Below are 16,816 nucleotides of genomic sequence, written 5' to 3' on the forward strand. Positions count from 1 at the left end.
GAAATGCTGTTAACCACTGTAGCCAGCATCCCCCATGTTAACCTATGGAGCAAGATAGCCTTACAATAGTGAAAAACGAAAATGGCTGTAATTCACTACCAGAGCATGTTACCTGCACTAGTGCATGCTCTACCTTTCATATACACTGCACCCTGCCCAGGGGGGTACCTTGGGCCTTCCATAGGGGTGACTGATGTGCACGAAAAGGGAAGGGTTAGGCCTGGTCAGTGGGGACACTGACCAGGAGGACATGGCAGTTCTAAACTGCCCATAGGCGCTGCAGTGGCAGGCCTGAGACACCATTTTAGAGCTACTCCTGTGGGTGGCACAATCAGTGCTGCAGGCCCACTAGTAGCATTTGTCATCACCAGCCCTGGCACACCCAGTGCACTTTACTAGGGACTTCATGGTGATACAAATATGCCAAACATGTATATCCAATCAGAATAACAATTTACATAGAGAGCATATGCACTTTAGCACTGATCAGCAGTGGTAAAGTGCGCAGAGTCCTATTGCCAACAGCCACGGGTCAGGAAAAATAAGGGAGGAAGAAGCAAAAAGTTTGGGGATGACCCTGCAAAAAGGGCCAGTTCCAACAGAGGCGAGATGCAGGCTATCTTTGCCTACATATATAGTTGCCCCATGTTGAATTAATTTATTACATGCATATAAAGGCTGCAGTGCACATGCTGAAAAAGACCAAAGAATGAAACTTAAAAGCAACTAGAAAGATGCCAAAGAAAAATTAGAACACAGCAATGCAAATTTTGCCAAGATGAAACAATTATGTGCCAAACATCAACAGCACCACCCAGTTTCATTAGTATCTTGTCATGCCAAGAGTAGGTGCAGCAGGAAAAGCCCATGTTGATTGTATTCTCTGCGTTCCTAGATGTAAATGTAAATGTATAGGAATTTATATAGCGCAAATCACCGAGCGGTTTCTAAGCGCTTGCTTAGGGAACCCGTCCTGGTATTCCCCTGTGAGATAACACCGGCAGGGTATCCACAAGGTGAAAGCCAGGCATCCTGCCGCGAGGGGCCGTTGTGGAGATTAAGCAAGCTATGCCCAGAGTCGCAGAGTGTGAACCCGTGAATCGAGTGGGCACCAGAGCGAGAATTGTCGAGTACATGGACATTTTTTGGGACTCTAGACCCCGCCGAGCCGGGAATTGAACCCTGGTCCCGGGCTGACCTCTGCTTCCAGGTCTGCCTCCTCTAACCAGTGAGCCACACTTCTCCAGATCCGTGTACTCTGTCTAAGACTCTGTTACTCCAAAACAATAGAGAAAGCGTAGAGGTACTGATAGAATCACCCTCCTGGCAAAATTGGATAAACAAAGAGATTCTATCAATGGGGGTAGTGATAGTTTTTTTATTTTATTTTATATTTGCTGTGTCTAGTGAGATACTAGGCTCTCTCTTAGTTCTGAAAAGACGAGAGCACTATGTGCTTTTTTGAATACCCCTCACACACTAAAAAGTCCTTTAGTGTCATGCTTCATCATGGGGGTCTTCCCGTCCGTCTAGCGGGGCGGGACGTGCTGCGACCTACGAGCTACGTGGGAGCACTCAGTTATTGTGACAGAAGGCTATGTGTCAGTGCAGGAGGTGTCAGTGAAGTGTAGGGACCTAATATGTGAGTGAAAAGGAGAATAAAAAGGTTAAAAATTCCCTGGCTAGTGCTCCACCTTTAAACATAGTTAGACACAGGGCCCTACGATACAGTGTAGAAATTGCACCCAGGGACTGAAAATTACATGGCACCTGTGAACTGCAGCCCCTACTGCACCATCAATGGAGTGGGACGGTAACACCTGGCTTCAGGCCTACTCTGTGTAGACTGACTGCAGCAACCTAAAACTGCGCTATGAAACCTGTCAAAACAGCACTTTCTGGCATACTGCTTTTAAATATTAATTATTCACCCATAAGTGCACAAGGTAGGGTATATGATATTTAAAAGTGAAGCATGTATGAAATTAAAGTTGCTATAAGTTCTTCTGGTGACTAGCTCTCAAACGTTATTTTCACTGGCAAGGATCATGCAAAAGGTTAAAGTACAGATTAGGCACTTTAACCTGCAACTTTTGCTAGAATAGACATTCAAAATGTTCCATAGTTGTAAAAAATCCAATTCATTGGTGATGTCAGATTTTTATTAAATATTCTGGGTAAGTAACTTTTAGAATGTATACTTTTAGTACCAGAGTCAGAGTTAGCTAATTAGTATTAACCTGGGACAGCTGACCTGCCAGTGCCTCGCTTACAATGACATGTGAAAACTGTTCCAACACAGCAGAGGCAATGCCCCGGGCATTTTAGCTCTCGATTGCCTTGCTGTATGGTTGTGCTTTTCTTCCCACTGCAGGGAGATCAAGTGGCGTGGACCCAGGTGCTTCAAAAATGTGAAAGGGACCAAGGTGAGGTCTGCCCTTTCATAAGTAGAAATACAATGAGACCTGGAGAAAGGTATGTCTTTATTCCCCAGGCCCATATTAGTCTGGCCCTGAAACCAGTGGGAGAAAGCTGCCCCCAAGGCAGGTTGGAGTGAGCACATCTATGCACAAGGGTGGAAGGGTTCCTGCATCTTCCACGGGAACTGCTGGAAAGCTGGACAGAGTTACCCATGGCAACATTTACCCCAGTGGTCATAGAGGAGTCAGGAGTCACTCCATTACCCTCTGGCCAGTGCACCCCATACATGTGGTAATTCAAGGAAGAACAGAAGGGCACTGGCCCGGTTTTCCTGAATTTCAAGTTCCCTGTCATAACTGGCTCTGCACTGGACTCTGCTCAAGGCCTTTACTGGATCAAGCCCTGAAGTCCTAAGGGCTCCCCCTGAAGTCCAAGCGCCTTAGGTGAAGAGCTGAGGAAAAAAACTTACCGCTGCAAAGCTTCCAGTTGCTAGAGGAACGGGACCAAGCACAAGAGCCGATCTGGTAAAAGGTGCATCTTTGCTGAGCAGAAGAATCAGGATTGCCCCTCTGCAGGAGGAAATCTGTTTCAGTGGGCCTTCAGTGAGAAGGTATTTGGCCTAGTGGAGCCCCCGTCTGACACAACCTGCTACCTTGCATGGCTGGAAGAAAAGGATTTTAATTTCAGAGATTAAGTCCCATTGAGAAACTCTTGTCTTGGCTGAAAAAATGGATCACAGTGGCTGGAAAATGTACGTTTCTCTCACTCTGAGCTTTTTCTGTCTAAACTAACAGCTTCAGAAGGACCTCATCCAACGGCTATCCGACTTCACATTGACTTTGCGAGATACAGCTTGCTGACCATGCTCATTAGAAGACTTTCTCCTCCATTTTTCAGATTAAGACCAAAGTAAAAATTATTGACCGGTTAATCCGGCTTTACGTATTCGGCCATGGTATCCATCACGTTCAGCCTCACAGTGCATTTAGGTCCCAGTCTACCACGACTATAGACTATTATTGGCTCCTAGTTCTTTTGGATGCTATTTCTTTAAACAACTCATATCTCCAGTTTTCTATACTGGGTTTTTGTTGTTTTGGGGTAATCTTTTTATTAAAATGTAAGCTACTTTTCTAACTCGGTGTGGGATTTGTATTGCTTGAGGTTTTGACTTTATTACCGTTTTGGCACTGCATAAATATTTTACAGAATGCCTTAATGTAAGCCCCTCTGCTCTATGCTATAGCTACCAGAGGGTTGGGTTCAGGTTCATTTAGTGTGAAGTAGTGTGGCTCACTGGTTAGAGGCGGCAGACCCGAGAGCAGAGGACGGCCCGGGACCAGGGTTCGATTCCCGGCGCGGCAGGTTTCTGGACCAGGGTCAGCGGACTCGATAATTCTCTCGCCTCGGTGCCCACTCTGATCAGTGATCACACTCGGCAACTCTGGGCATTAGCTTGCCTCATCTTCACTAATGGCCCCACCAGACCGCCGGGGATGCCTGGTCTCAGCCTGGAGATACCCATTAAGGGACCATCTCTCAGGGAAGCCAGGAAGGGTTTCGCAGCGGTCGAAGCGCCTTTGGACCCTCCGGGTAAGTAGTGCGCTATATAAATGCCTATACATTTACATTTAGTGAATTTTGGGGTTCACCCTGAGAAGTTAGCTGTATTATTCCTTGAGGTGCGTGATTGACTGCCCACCTCAAGTAATCCACACAGGTGTGTGTGTGTGTGTGTGTGTGCTTAAACATATCTAGTTTGTACTCACATTGTCTTCATTCTGGATGCTCTCACAAATGTTATGCTATGATTGAATAAATCTATATTTTAAAATTAAATTTGAAGAGTCCCACGTATAAAATAACAGTTGTTGGGTGACGGCATTTTGCCCTTCTGTCGCGTAAAAAGCTCGGAGAGCATTTAAAGATATGTGAGCAGGTTGCAAGCAGGCTTGTGAGGCAGGGGTCACCTCTTCATCCTCACCCCACAAGCCAGTTGTGATATTTGTGCCAATTTACATTGCAAAAGTAAACCTGTAGGGAAAAATTCCACATACATTTTCCATTGTGCATGAAGTGCTTTGAACGATTAACATAAACTAAAATGTCTGCATACATTTTCTATCCTGGCTGGGTTTGATTAGACAGAACATTATCAGCATAGCCTTCGAATGGATTCATTCTTTAATGTATAACATGAGCCAATAAGTGTGCATAAGATAAGAAGAGCCTTCAGTACAAAGAATGGCTTGCCCTGACCCACAGAGATGCTCCTTCTCAATGTCACTGTTCAACATTTACACTCTTTCACTGCAAACGTTACAAGTTCAGATTCCGAATTATATGCATATTCTGTTCGATTAAGTAAAAAAGCCGTGGTACTCAGCGGATCTTAAAGAGATTCTGGTATGAAGAGGTCAAGACAATGGCAGGCTTCCTTTTCATTTAAAAGAAGCCTGGTTCACCCACCGCCAGTACCTCAGAATGTTATCTTAAAGGGATAATCCTTTCTCTCACAAGTGAAAGTTTTATTTAGGGTCATTATCCTACAGTCTTTAGGAACGTCCTTCTACTAATGCGAAGAACTGACAAAATCCCTAATAAGAGGCTGGTCTAATGCTATGTAATATACAGAAGGCTCCAAGAAAAGCTCATTGCCAGGTTGCAAAGGCTGCAAAGTTATGCAAAGTTATGCACAGTCTTGCAGCCAAACCCTGTCTCAACTCCCACTAACATGGGCACCCTCTCCTGGCTCCCAGTGGAATCTGATACTAATTCAAACTCCTTTGCACAACAGGCATGTCTCATAGAACAAAGGGATCCCAAACCTTCTGAACATAGCCTCGTATCATATTTGGCCTTGACGGTGAACTCCGCTCCACTCGCGGACTTTGTGGGGTTTTCCGCTCTTCGCGTTATGCGGAGATCGCGGAGTTCCCAAAAACTCTGCTTCGCACAGCGGAGCGGAGTTTTTTTCCTCGCTCGCTTTCACTAACGCCAAGTTGGCGAGCGTGAACAAGGAAAATCAACTTCCCAGCGAGATTTTACCTCGCTGGCGATCGTCAACATCAAGTTGACGAGAGTGAGCGTGGAAAATAAACCTCCAGTTGAGATTTCTCAACGCGGGTGGTCAAGTTTCTCATTGCGAGTGGTTGCATATGCTCACGACCGCTCGTGTTGAGAAACTGCCCGTTCACGTTGAGAATACTGCTGCTGGAGTAAAAATCTACTTGAGCGGCAGAAAAGGAAGCCTGCACTGTGCATGGTGCAGTTCGCGATGATGGCACAGTGCGGACAAGCATCCAGCACTGTGCAATCACTGCGAACAGCATTTTTCTATCAAACTCCGCAGCTCGTGGAGATCCGCGTAGTGCGGCGGAGTTTTTTTACCACTACGCGGAGTTTTGTGTAGCGCAACTCCGCCCAGGGTTAATCATATTCCAGCACAGAACCTTTGACTGATGAATCTGCACCTTATGGAACAATTCAATTTTATTTTATTTTCATCAGTTAATTAAAACCATAGCAAAAGAATAATAAATAACAATAATTATGACATTAATGCTCGAGTCAGCCTCTGTTCTTGTCTTATGGACTCAGTAGTTTAATTTTGAGGTGACAGAGTTCAGGTAGAAAGTAATAGACTACTTATAGGTTTGGATCCTTTGAGGACTAAAAACTATCACGAGTACGCTTACAAAGTTGTCAGGAGAGAGGCCGCCTGTACATTTTGTGGTGACATTTGATTGAAGGCTGTCTGTTCCAGAGCTTGCAGCCAAGACTTGTTGAAAACTGGCAAGAAATGTAACCACACGAGTGGCATAGGGATCCCTCTTTCGCTTGCCGTGACGGTTTCTCCGCCAGAGATGGAAGCCCACAACGGCGGAGGGTCAAGAATTTCTGCTTCAAATAAGCTGAGTATGTTTAACCAAAATGTTTTGAACTGCTTATAGCTGCTGACTAGCAATCACACGTGGGATCTTTTTGTCGGGTGTGATATTGACTGTTCCCATAAACTTGCAGTACTGCTAGGGAACTATCAAGGAAGGACTTGAATGACAATGCTGGGAGGCCAGTCATTTCAGACCAGAGTATTTTGTTGAGTGAGTTATCACAAGAGAACCTCAGCCTGTAGGAACATTTAATGAAAGCACTCTCTCTCGCAATTGCTTGCTGTATAAGGCCCAATTCTAGGCGAATCTGGGCCGGAGACGCGTATTTCGGAATCTTTAGTTTAAGATTCGTCTATAAGCCTTGTTAACTAAGCTGTCCAGGAAGGCTGTCACAACCTAGAAGCACCTCACTGCATAAGTGATTGACGATAGGAGTTTTTCTGCCATGTCGGTTTTCAGTAGATGAGAGCGCGGGCCTTTTAAATTGTTTGCAAGGGTGCAGAAGGCTGCAATAAGCGCGTTACCTGTTCTTCTTTGTAACTGCCTCTGTGGTAGAAAGATACATTTGTCATGTATCGGGACTCCCAGGTACTTGTATGTATCCACATTTTCCAGAGAGTGCTTGTTCAGCGACAATAAAATAACAAAGATGTGGAGGCCGGTCCTTGGGTGACTGTAGTCCGATATTCTAGACTGCCTTGTAATCCAATCTGTGAGTAGGGCCTAACCACAACTTGTTCAAAAAACTCCAGAAAACAAGCATTGATCTAATCAGTGGCACTGACAAAGGCAAAGTAATACAAATTGAGATGCTTTACCTAGTATATGGTTAGTCAGCAGAAAAACATATCCATGGATTTCATGAAGGATACAAACGGTGGCAAATCCATAAAATCAATGGTGACTACCATGGCTTTTCTGAAAAAACATACATACGAGTTCATTGTTTAAATGTGCTTGTCGGCCATCTATGCGCTTTCTATTCTTTGAGAAAGCACCGCTGGTTGATATACTTGCATGGGGTTTCACAGGCGCTAATGCAATATTTAACTGCATAAGGAGCTCTATACATACCCACTATGGCTACTTTTATTGTATATTGCATGGTACACTTGCATGGTATGTTTAACTGACAGCAACTGTTTTATGGCGAAATGGATGAACTTGCCTTTCTTTACGGATGGTTTCCAGAACAGTCCTGAATATACAGATTGCTACTATACCGCCCCTGCTATAAGATGCTGAGCTTTCAATTATATTATTGTTTTTATAGAGTCTTTATTGCTTGATTGTGGAACAGGAGCACCACAGGGCACCAGTCGGGGCATCTGTTCGGGGCACCTGTTTTAGTCTTTTCTCTTAAAGCAGTTAGGCAAAGCAGTTAGGCCAAGCTGCTGCTTACCCCTTCAAATATTTCAGCCAATCAGCTGCTCCGGTCAGGACAAAAGTTGGTGAAATCGTCCCAACTGTAGTTGCTAATCCCAAGCAGTAGGGGCACACGTTTATTTTATTATTATTTAAAAAAAAGTTTTAAATAGCGCAAACATGACCCTTGAGGGTATCAGAGCGCTTTACACATGTACAGGGGGCAGAGGCAAAGGGAAACCGAAACTACCCCCAGATACAAATGGATACAGTACAAACATAACAACAGTAAATAAACAATCATCAAAACAATGACAGAAAGCAGTCGTCAAATCCGATACCCTAGGATCTGGGGAATACATTTGTTCATGAGTAAAGATTTAACTTCTTTCTTGAAGGAAGCAATTGAGATTTACTTAGGTCAGAAACAAGCACAATGGATCCAAAAATAACAGCACTGATTAACCTGTTGTGATTAAGGATGAAGGAAAATGTATTGGAATCCTTGAAACTTGCCCTTGCAGACATGGCATCAGAAGGAGAGAGAATGCAAGGAAGCACTGGAAGTGTGCGGTGCATCCTGTTTCCATAATGGTGCTGTCCATCTCTTGTAAATACCTATGAAATGAAGATGCAAGTGATCTGCTTACCTTTTGTCTGCAGCTATGCCAGTGCATGTGTTCACTAAAGTTAATACACTTACACAATATAAAGTACCAGCTAGCTATGCAGGAGTGTCACTCAAAGGTTGTGGGCACTGGCTTACTGATGCTTGTCTGCCTTCCAGTGCGAAAAGATCAAAAACTAATTCAGCACATACGACAAATCACCTATTAACATGATAGAAACAGGCATATCTCGAAAATACGTTATCAGTAAATAAATCCGCAGCTTTCCGTGCAGCTGATGTCCAATTATGCGCAGGATTGTATTATTAAACAGGCTTTAAAATATGCATGGGCAGAATAAAAAATGATCTCCACTAAAGAAACAGATTTTTAAATACGAAAGAGCCATTTGCCAGGTTTTCAAAGCCATCTGTTTCCAAAGTCTACCTTCCTTGTTGTTTACCACAGGCTGTCAGTCTGTTTTAACAACCTCCAGTGGGACTGTGCGCACCTCATTATGCAAAAGCACTGCTTATACATTCACTCAGCGCCTGTCTCTCTAATCCGCACTCATAACACCTTCCATGGAAAAAAGCAACACAGAGGCTGCGGATCAGAGACAACAGCAGACACTGGCCTGGCCATACGGCCACTGCTCCCTACTCCTGTATGCTATGGTGGACCAACTGGAAACTTAATGCTTATTATCTTGTCAAATGTGTTCTTTTTGGATTTTTTTTAACTTGCACAGAAACCATACAGTTTTAAAGGCAGAGTAATTGATTAGTAGTTCAAAAATATCAACTATAACATTTTAATAAGTGAAGGCATAGCAAAACATATCGCAGCCGTGCAAAGATTCTCACGAAGTTGTACCCCAGAGCTGGACTGCCTCTCGGGAGTCGCCCAGGCTATATTGGGAACTATCGATCAGTTCGACAACATCGAAAATGGAAAAAACCCCTGTGGATTTCAATAGCAAGAAAAACAATACAAGGATACAGGGGACAGTCGCAGTGCATACAAGGAAAGAAATACGAACTGTCAAAACACCTAAAAAGGAATATCACAGAACGTGTGTTATAAAGCAAGGTCCAGAAAACAACTTCTAAGGGGAACATAGGAGCAACGTAATAAAATATAAAACTTCACTTAGCGAGTCTAAAGAAAGTGTCCTGGACTCCTAGCCAATAACAGAAACTAATTTATAACTTTAGGTGTGATTATTTAATTGGATACTGAAATTATGGACTTTGGCGAGGACTGTGATGGTTTCTGGTCACACTAGTAATACCACTCAATAGTTTTGTTCTGAAATCCATTCTTAGGCAGCACAAATTTAAGAAAAATAGTCAAAATAGCAACTAGTGGCGAGGTAGAAAAAATAGGGGCAGAGAGTATAGTAGGAAGGAAAAGACAAATACAGGGTGGGGCGAGCAAATAAAAAGAGCATGGAGGTGTAGCATCTGGGGGGACAAGCTTTGGTAAATGCATTAGATTTCGCTTATGTGATTAATAATAAGCTGTTTTTTTGTTGTAAAAGTTGTAGCTTGCCGAGTAGTTGTACAATGTAAGTTACAAAAAGTCCGTTAAAATAGTATGACTTGTTCATGTACCAGAAGGCAATATATTGTGCTGATAGTAGTGGTACAGTGTGGGTAAGTAACAGCAACATTTTGAAAAATGAAATGAAAGAGGGAAATAAAAGAATTAATTGATGTAATAACAATATTATATGTTTAGAGGAGTGCCTGCAGGATAACTGCATTTGTGACTGCCCGTTTAGCAGTAAAATATAGCAATATTTGGTATTTAGAGGTGTTATGACAACTTTTGGACCCAGTGCCACTGTACCTTCTGCCCCCATTCAAATTATGGCCCCAGTTCCTCCTAGATAACAAAATGTAGCAATATTCTGCGTTTAGTGGGGTCAATAGAGTGTTTGACCCAGGTGGCACTGCACCTGCTGCACCATTCAACTTCAAGATAACTGCAATTGGATTTAGATAACAGAGATTCGTGGGAAATGCTTCTAGGGCTCCAGGCCATGGGGTTGACCCATTTGGTCAACTCCCCGACTCATAACAAAGGTCATACGCTGGACAATATGTTTACCAACAGTACTGTGGTAGAAGCACTGCCTCCGGTGCCCACAGTATGGTCTGACCACTGTGTTCTCCCTTTTACCATAACACACTCTTTAAAGACCCCCTGCAATATAGGAAAGAGCGTGGGGCCTCCATTGATTCGGAAAGGGGATGCGTTAAGCGCTGAGGCTTTTGGGGATAAGTTGGCATATAGTATCCCAGTTTTGGGGACCGAAGTAGATATAGCTGAGGGGCTAGTCTCTCTGTGGTCAAGGAGGCAGTTGATGCTATTGCTCCCTTGAAAACAGGTAAAAGCACTCCGAAAACCCCCTCCGCTAAATGGTTATCAATGGAATTGTCCCTCTTAAAACCAGACTGTAAGCACCTTTAACGTCGCTGGAGGGAGAATTACCTTAATGAGAATAGCGTGCTTTACCTGGCAGCCCTAAAGATCAACGCATTAGAAGAGTACGAAGGGAGTTTTACTGTGAATATATTGAAGCTGCCAAAAACTCCACTAAGAACATTTTCAATGTGGTAAGAGAACTGTCCTCTTTAGATCGCAGAACAGCTACAGTGCCTGCCTCCATTGATTACTGCAATCAGGTTGCAGACTTCTTTGTGAGCAAGATCAATATCATCTATGCTGCCTTCCCGGAAAGTAGCAGGAATCATATACCTGCTCCTGCAATTGAGGGTTTAGGTAGTAAAATTGCTTTACTTTCTGCCTACCTGGAGTAAGTGAGGTTCTTAATCTTATGGAGGCAGTTAAATCTGGGTCGCCCCGTGACCCGATTCCCCAAGATATGTGAGGCTAGGGAAATAAGTAATTGCTCCAGTCCTCACTTCGCTTCTGTACACTTCTTTTAGCTCTGGTGGGGTCCCTAGTAAATGGAAGCATGCTTTGGTGGTACCATTGTTAAAAAAAAACTTCCCTCGACCCTGCTCTCGCAGAAAACCTTAGACCTATATCTCTTCTACCCTATGTGGCTAAGATTGCGGAGAAATATCTGAACCATCAATTATCCCTATTTTTGGAAGAGAGACAAGTACTACATGAAACTGAATCTGGGTTTAGACCCAAACATAGTGCCGAGACGGCTCTTCTGTTTGCCTCAGAGGCTCTAAAAATGGTGGCCGATGAGGGTAGAACTACCGCACGCATCCTCCTTGAACTCAGTGCCGCGTTCGACACGGTCTCCGACAGCCTTCTCTTAGAACGGCTGCGGCTGGCCGGGGTCGTCGGAGTGATATGGAGGTGGATTAACTACCTGGAGAACAGGTCTTTCCAGGTGCTCCAGCATCCTTTTGAATCCAGAGTCTGTCCATTGTTGCAAGGGGTCACGCAGGGTTCGGCTCTCAGCCCTACCCTATTTAATATTTACATGCGCCCCATGGCAAATATTGTGCTGAGACATGGGGTAAAATTGGTATCATATGCTCATGATACACAGTTGATTGTCACCCTTGAGCAACAGGAGGCAGCAACTGCTGCCAAGTTTAAGGCCTGTTTAGGGGAGCTCGCCAACTGGATGAAGCTCAGCTGCTTGCAGCTGAATGCGGGAAAGACAGAGGTGATGGTGGTGGGTAAGCAACTCTCCCTCTGGTCGCCGGAGGAGATGGGCCCACCCGACCCCTAAGGCCAAGGCTAAGAACCTAGGAGTGTGGTTCAATGACTCCCTTTCATTCTCTGAACAGATATTATCTGTGGCTGGCATCTGTTTTGGTACTCTGAGGATGTTGCTAAAAATGTGGGACCTTCTCCCAGTAGACGCTAGACGGACGATTATACAGGCTCTTATTACATCGCGTCTAGACTATTGCAACATCTTGTACCTGGGGGTGACCCAGAAAAATTTACTCATCCTGCAGAAGATTAAGAATGCTGCAGCCCGCCTAATACGGGACATCTCTAGGCGGGCCCCGGTTGGAGAGGCTCTGAGGAAATTACATTGGCTGCCCATTCAGGCCAGAGTTACTTTTAAGGCCTTGTGTTTCACCTATAGGATCTTCTACAAACAAGGGCCTAGCTTTCTGCACCTACTTCTTACAGCCTACAGACCTGAACTCTGCCTTAGGTCCCTAGGCACGGCAAAGCTGACCGTGCCTAGGGTGCGGAAGGTGCGGGCAGGTGGGAGTTCCTTTGGATTCATGGCGGCCAAAGCTCCGAATAACCTCCCTGTTGACCTAAGGAAGTGTCCTTCAGAGACTGAATTTTGGAAAAAACTTAAAACATGGCTATTCCACCTGACTTCGGATGGCCGGAAATAGGCCAGAGGTAGCCGTCCCATTAGGGGAACCGGCTGCAGGGTGGGGTGGTGGTCTGGGGCGCAGCCGCTATGTTCTAACTGGTGTTTAGCATGGGGACACTCAGTTGGATTAACCAGGTGCTCTATAAGCTGTATAAAATCGCTTGACCAAGGCAAATCCAAATGTTCAGGCTGACCCCAATGGAGTGGGGGTCAGATACAGGGACCAGCTTTGACCCACTGAACAGTACCTTGGATGCATCAATGTCGAAGGTGATGCTTGGAGTATAGGAGGGGATGTGTTACTGGCGATCCAGTAGATGTATGCGAAGCATTGGTTCCGAGCTTTGTAAAATCGAAGATGCATCGGGAGTCAAAATGGAATAAACATCGGGTAATTTTTTATTTATATTACAGAGTTTTATATAGCGCGATCAGAGCGCTTTACATAGCACCAGTTGCATTACATGAGGACACATTCATTGTTTTTTTTTTAGGCACGGGGAGATTGAAGTTTGTGCCCAGAATCACAGGATGTTCAGCTTCATTGCTGAAACTCGAACCCAGTTCCTCAGCTTCGAGGTCGACTGCCTTAGCCGTTAGGCCAACTCTTCTCCCCGGCAATGTGTCGCCATTGAAAAACTGAGATGTAGGCAATGTGAGCAGCACAAAGGAATGCATTGGTGCTGAGTCGCGCAAAGTCAGAGATGCCTCGGAAACAGGGTATGATGCATCACAAAGTCGGCAATGTGTTGTCCGCGGTTTGTGCAGCAGTGACAATTCGTCGCTGTTGATGGAAATGCGCTGGTTCTTATCAGCGTAATGTTGTCAATGTGTAGACTTTCTTAGTAGCAGCATCCATGGACCCAGAACTGGATTAGCACCCCTGGGCACAGCGGATAGAGTCCAGGTGCTGGCTTCAGGACTAAGAAAGAAGTCTTTCATATCCCTGAGTTTTCAGAAAACAGGAGGCAAGCCCACAAGCCCTTGGAGATACTTTGGTTCAGGAATGTAGAGATGCTGGTCCAGTTCTTCTTACTTCCAGGCAAGAGTCAGCAGGCCAACACAGCAAAGCAGTTCAGCAAAGCGGCACCCCCTCCAGCAGCACAGTAGTCTCTTCTTCCTGGTAGAATGTCCTCAGTTCTAAAAGTGTTCTCTTTCAGTGATGTCAGATGTCTGGTAGTAAGTAAGTTAGGCCTTTGAAGTGGGGGAGACTTCAAAGAGATGCTATGAAGTGCACAGAGTCTATTTAATTCCTTTCCTGGCTCCAGACTCACTGAGGACAGAGCACATCCCTTGCAGGTCTGTCAGCTCCTTACTCTCATCATGCTTAGGACGTCCCTTCAGCATGGAGATGGCCACTCAGTCACACCTACCCTTCCTTTGTGTGTGTGGCTGTCTAGAGGGAATGCAGGAAGCCAAATGTCACCTACCCCAGACGTGTATTCAAGAGACAGGCAAAAGGCATCAAATGGTTTACAGTAACAAAATGCCAACTTTCTATTAACTGCATTTTCAGAATTGCAATTTACAAACCAACTTCAACCATAAGTTGTTTGCGAATTGTGATTCCAGAGACACCAACTTTGGGGGTCCCATCGTTTTCAAATGTAATAAGGCAGTCCCAATGTTATACTATAGGGGAGATAGGCCTTGCAGTAGAGACAAATTTAATTTAAAAGTATTTCACTAGCAGGACATGTAAAACTTAAAAGTACACGTACTACATTTTAAATTCACTGCACCCTGCCCGTGGGCTGACCTACATGTAATAAAAAGGAAGGTTCGGGCCTGGCAAGTAGGTTAACTTGACAGATCGACATGGCTGTTTAAAACTGGACACACAGGCTCTGCATTGGCAGGCCTGAGACATGTTTAAAGGGCTACTTAAGTCAGTGGCACAATCGGTGGTGCAAGCCCACTAAAAGCATTTGATTTACATGCCCTGGGCACATGTAGTGCACTTTCTAGGGACTTATAAGTAAATCAGATATGCCAATTGTGGATAAACCAATGTTACAATGTTTTCAGTAAAGAACTCAGGCACTTTGGTACTGGTTAGCGGCCGTAAAGTGCCCCGATTCCTAAAGTTAGCAAAATCGAAGTCAGCAAAAACAGTCAAGAACACAAAGTAAAAAGGCAAAAAGTAAGGGGAAACCACCCCAAGGATGCCAGGGTTAAAAAAAAATAGAACTTCTGAAGAAAGAAGTGAAGATTTCCAATCAAGGATGCAAGCACAAACAAAATGTTGTGATGGGTACTGGCTCATAATGAAAAGTAAACTAAGTGCCAATTATTCTATTGATATGATTTAGAAACATATGCCTGTTTACTAATCTGCTTTAGTCATATGTTATGGAGCCAATCTAATTCTTCAGCACCTGCTCACAATTATCTGATTCCATCTGCTTACCTTTCATTCCACTTTCATCTTGTCCCTGGTTTCCAAAGGTCTCCTGGGCTCCTGCATCTGGCTCACTTGGAGGAGAAGAAGGAGGAGGGCACATAAAGCTCCCTTTTATGTTTTCAATCTGCAAGCAGAGAAATGACATCACATGAAATGGGTTCACTGTAATATCCACAAAGGTTTGCAGTGACACATGCAGAAACATTGACAGAAGGGAAGACAGTGAACAAAGCAGTATTTACAAATATTTAGAGAAACATAGAGCTACGAGTAGGTATAAACTCTACAAGTGGGTGAATATTTGAAACTGCATAAAATAGTTGGTGTCTTGCCTTCTGCTCTTAGGATTAGCAACTGGGTTCTCCTAGCTTACACTAACAAATATGATCATTCACTCAGTTCTACTGTATAAAACATTCACGACTTGCATAAACGAATTTCCAATCCTTCTAGGTGGACACAGAAGGATAACCAGCACTAACAAGGCCGTGATCAAGTATATATGTTTGCCCCTTCGCAGTCAGATATAAATTTAGATATTGGTGTTTTTTTCAGATACTTTGAATTAATTGGTGCATGCACTTGTGCAGACGACTTAGTTGCACTGAAATGTCAATCTTCTTCTCAATTCCGATGAGTTTTTCAGGAAAACAAATACTGTTTCATGATTCAAAGGCGGATAAAGTAATTTAGGCTGTACCATAAGAAGTAAGTAAGAGTATATCTTAAATGAACATGGATGTAGTTTGGTAGCAAAGGTCCTTATTTTTATGGAATATTTCACTTCTCACTCATGGTAATTCTTTCAACATCTAAGCTCAAGCAGGGTATTTTGTTCACAAATAAGTTTTAAGAACTGAATCTCAGACCTACATACATGCTAAACCTGAGTTAGATGAATACGCACAGAATGTGTGAAAATCCCTTATTTACACTTGTTCTGAACAAGTCATCTATTTTCTGGGTTAAGATCTGACTGTACTTTTAACCAGGTAAATGAAACTTGAACATGTAGAGAATAATCCCAAGCACTCCCAGGTTATCAATACAATGTTCCATTGTGTTCAGTCTTCTGATATCCTTTATTTGCATATAGTGATTTGAAGTCTTGATGTTTTCTAGCCAACACGTGTTTCGTCTTTATACGGTTCATACATCAGAGGACTTCATCAATGCAAATAATAATTTTATGCGTTTCAATGAAATTATAATAATTAAGAGTTGTACCATCTTCCTGTTTTTTTTTTACATTGAGGACATGCGGCTAGGTGAGCCCACATTATATCAACTAACTCCAGACATGTTGGTAGTTGATGTGTTACTTTTTTACTTCTTTTTAATTCTTCCCTTATCTTTTTATTTGTAATGCTTTATTTGTATGTCAATCACTGAGCACTTAATAAACATTTCTAATCATTGTTTTGTATTCACTATGACATACTCAGAAGTCACTGACTTTTAATACTGTGAGGTCTGGGAATCCATGACTATGTCTCTTCTGTACCCCCTTTAGGAATTCCTTTGGATTATACACACCTATGGTTATTATGGTCAGATTGACTTAGGTAATGGTTCAACTCTCCCACCCACTTAAGTAGCCCTTTAAACATGTCTCAGGCCTGCCAATGCAGAGTCTGTGTGTGCAGTTCTAAACTGCCATGTCGACCTGGTAAGTTAACCTACTTGCCAGACCCAAACCTTCCATTTTAAAACATATATGGCACCCCTAAGGAGGGTCCTGGAGGGACCATGGGCAAGTTACAGGGTATGTAAAAAGTAGGACAGG

At 43.7% G+C, this 16,816-nt stretch overlaps 1 protein-coding gene across 1 annotated transcript in view; it reads right to left on the bottom strand.

Moving 5' to 3' along the window:
• LOC147729701 (dynein axonemal heavy chain 17-like) overlaps positions 1 to 16,816 on the bottom strand; it is a 1,258,223-nt gene that overhangs the window by 525,729 nt on the left and 715,678 nt on the right. The window contains exon 33 of the mRNA XM_086954021.1: positions 15,037 to 15,154. Coding sequence (XP_086810147.1) covers positions 15,037 to 15,154 — 118 coding nt within the window. The remainder of the gene's footprint in view (positions 1 to 15,036; positions 15,155 to 16,816) is intronic.

The sequence above is a fragment of the Lissotriton vulgaris genome, chromosome 2_1, assembly GCF_964263255.1.
Source record: "Lissotriton vulgaris chromosome 2_1, aLisVul1.2, whole genome shotgun sequence".
Classification (NCBI taxonomy): Eukaryota; Metazoa; Chordata; class Amphibia; order Caudata; family Salamandridae; genus Lissotriton; species Lissotriton vulgaris.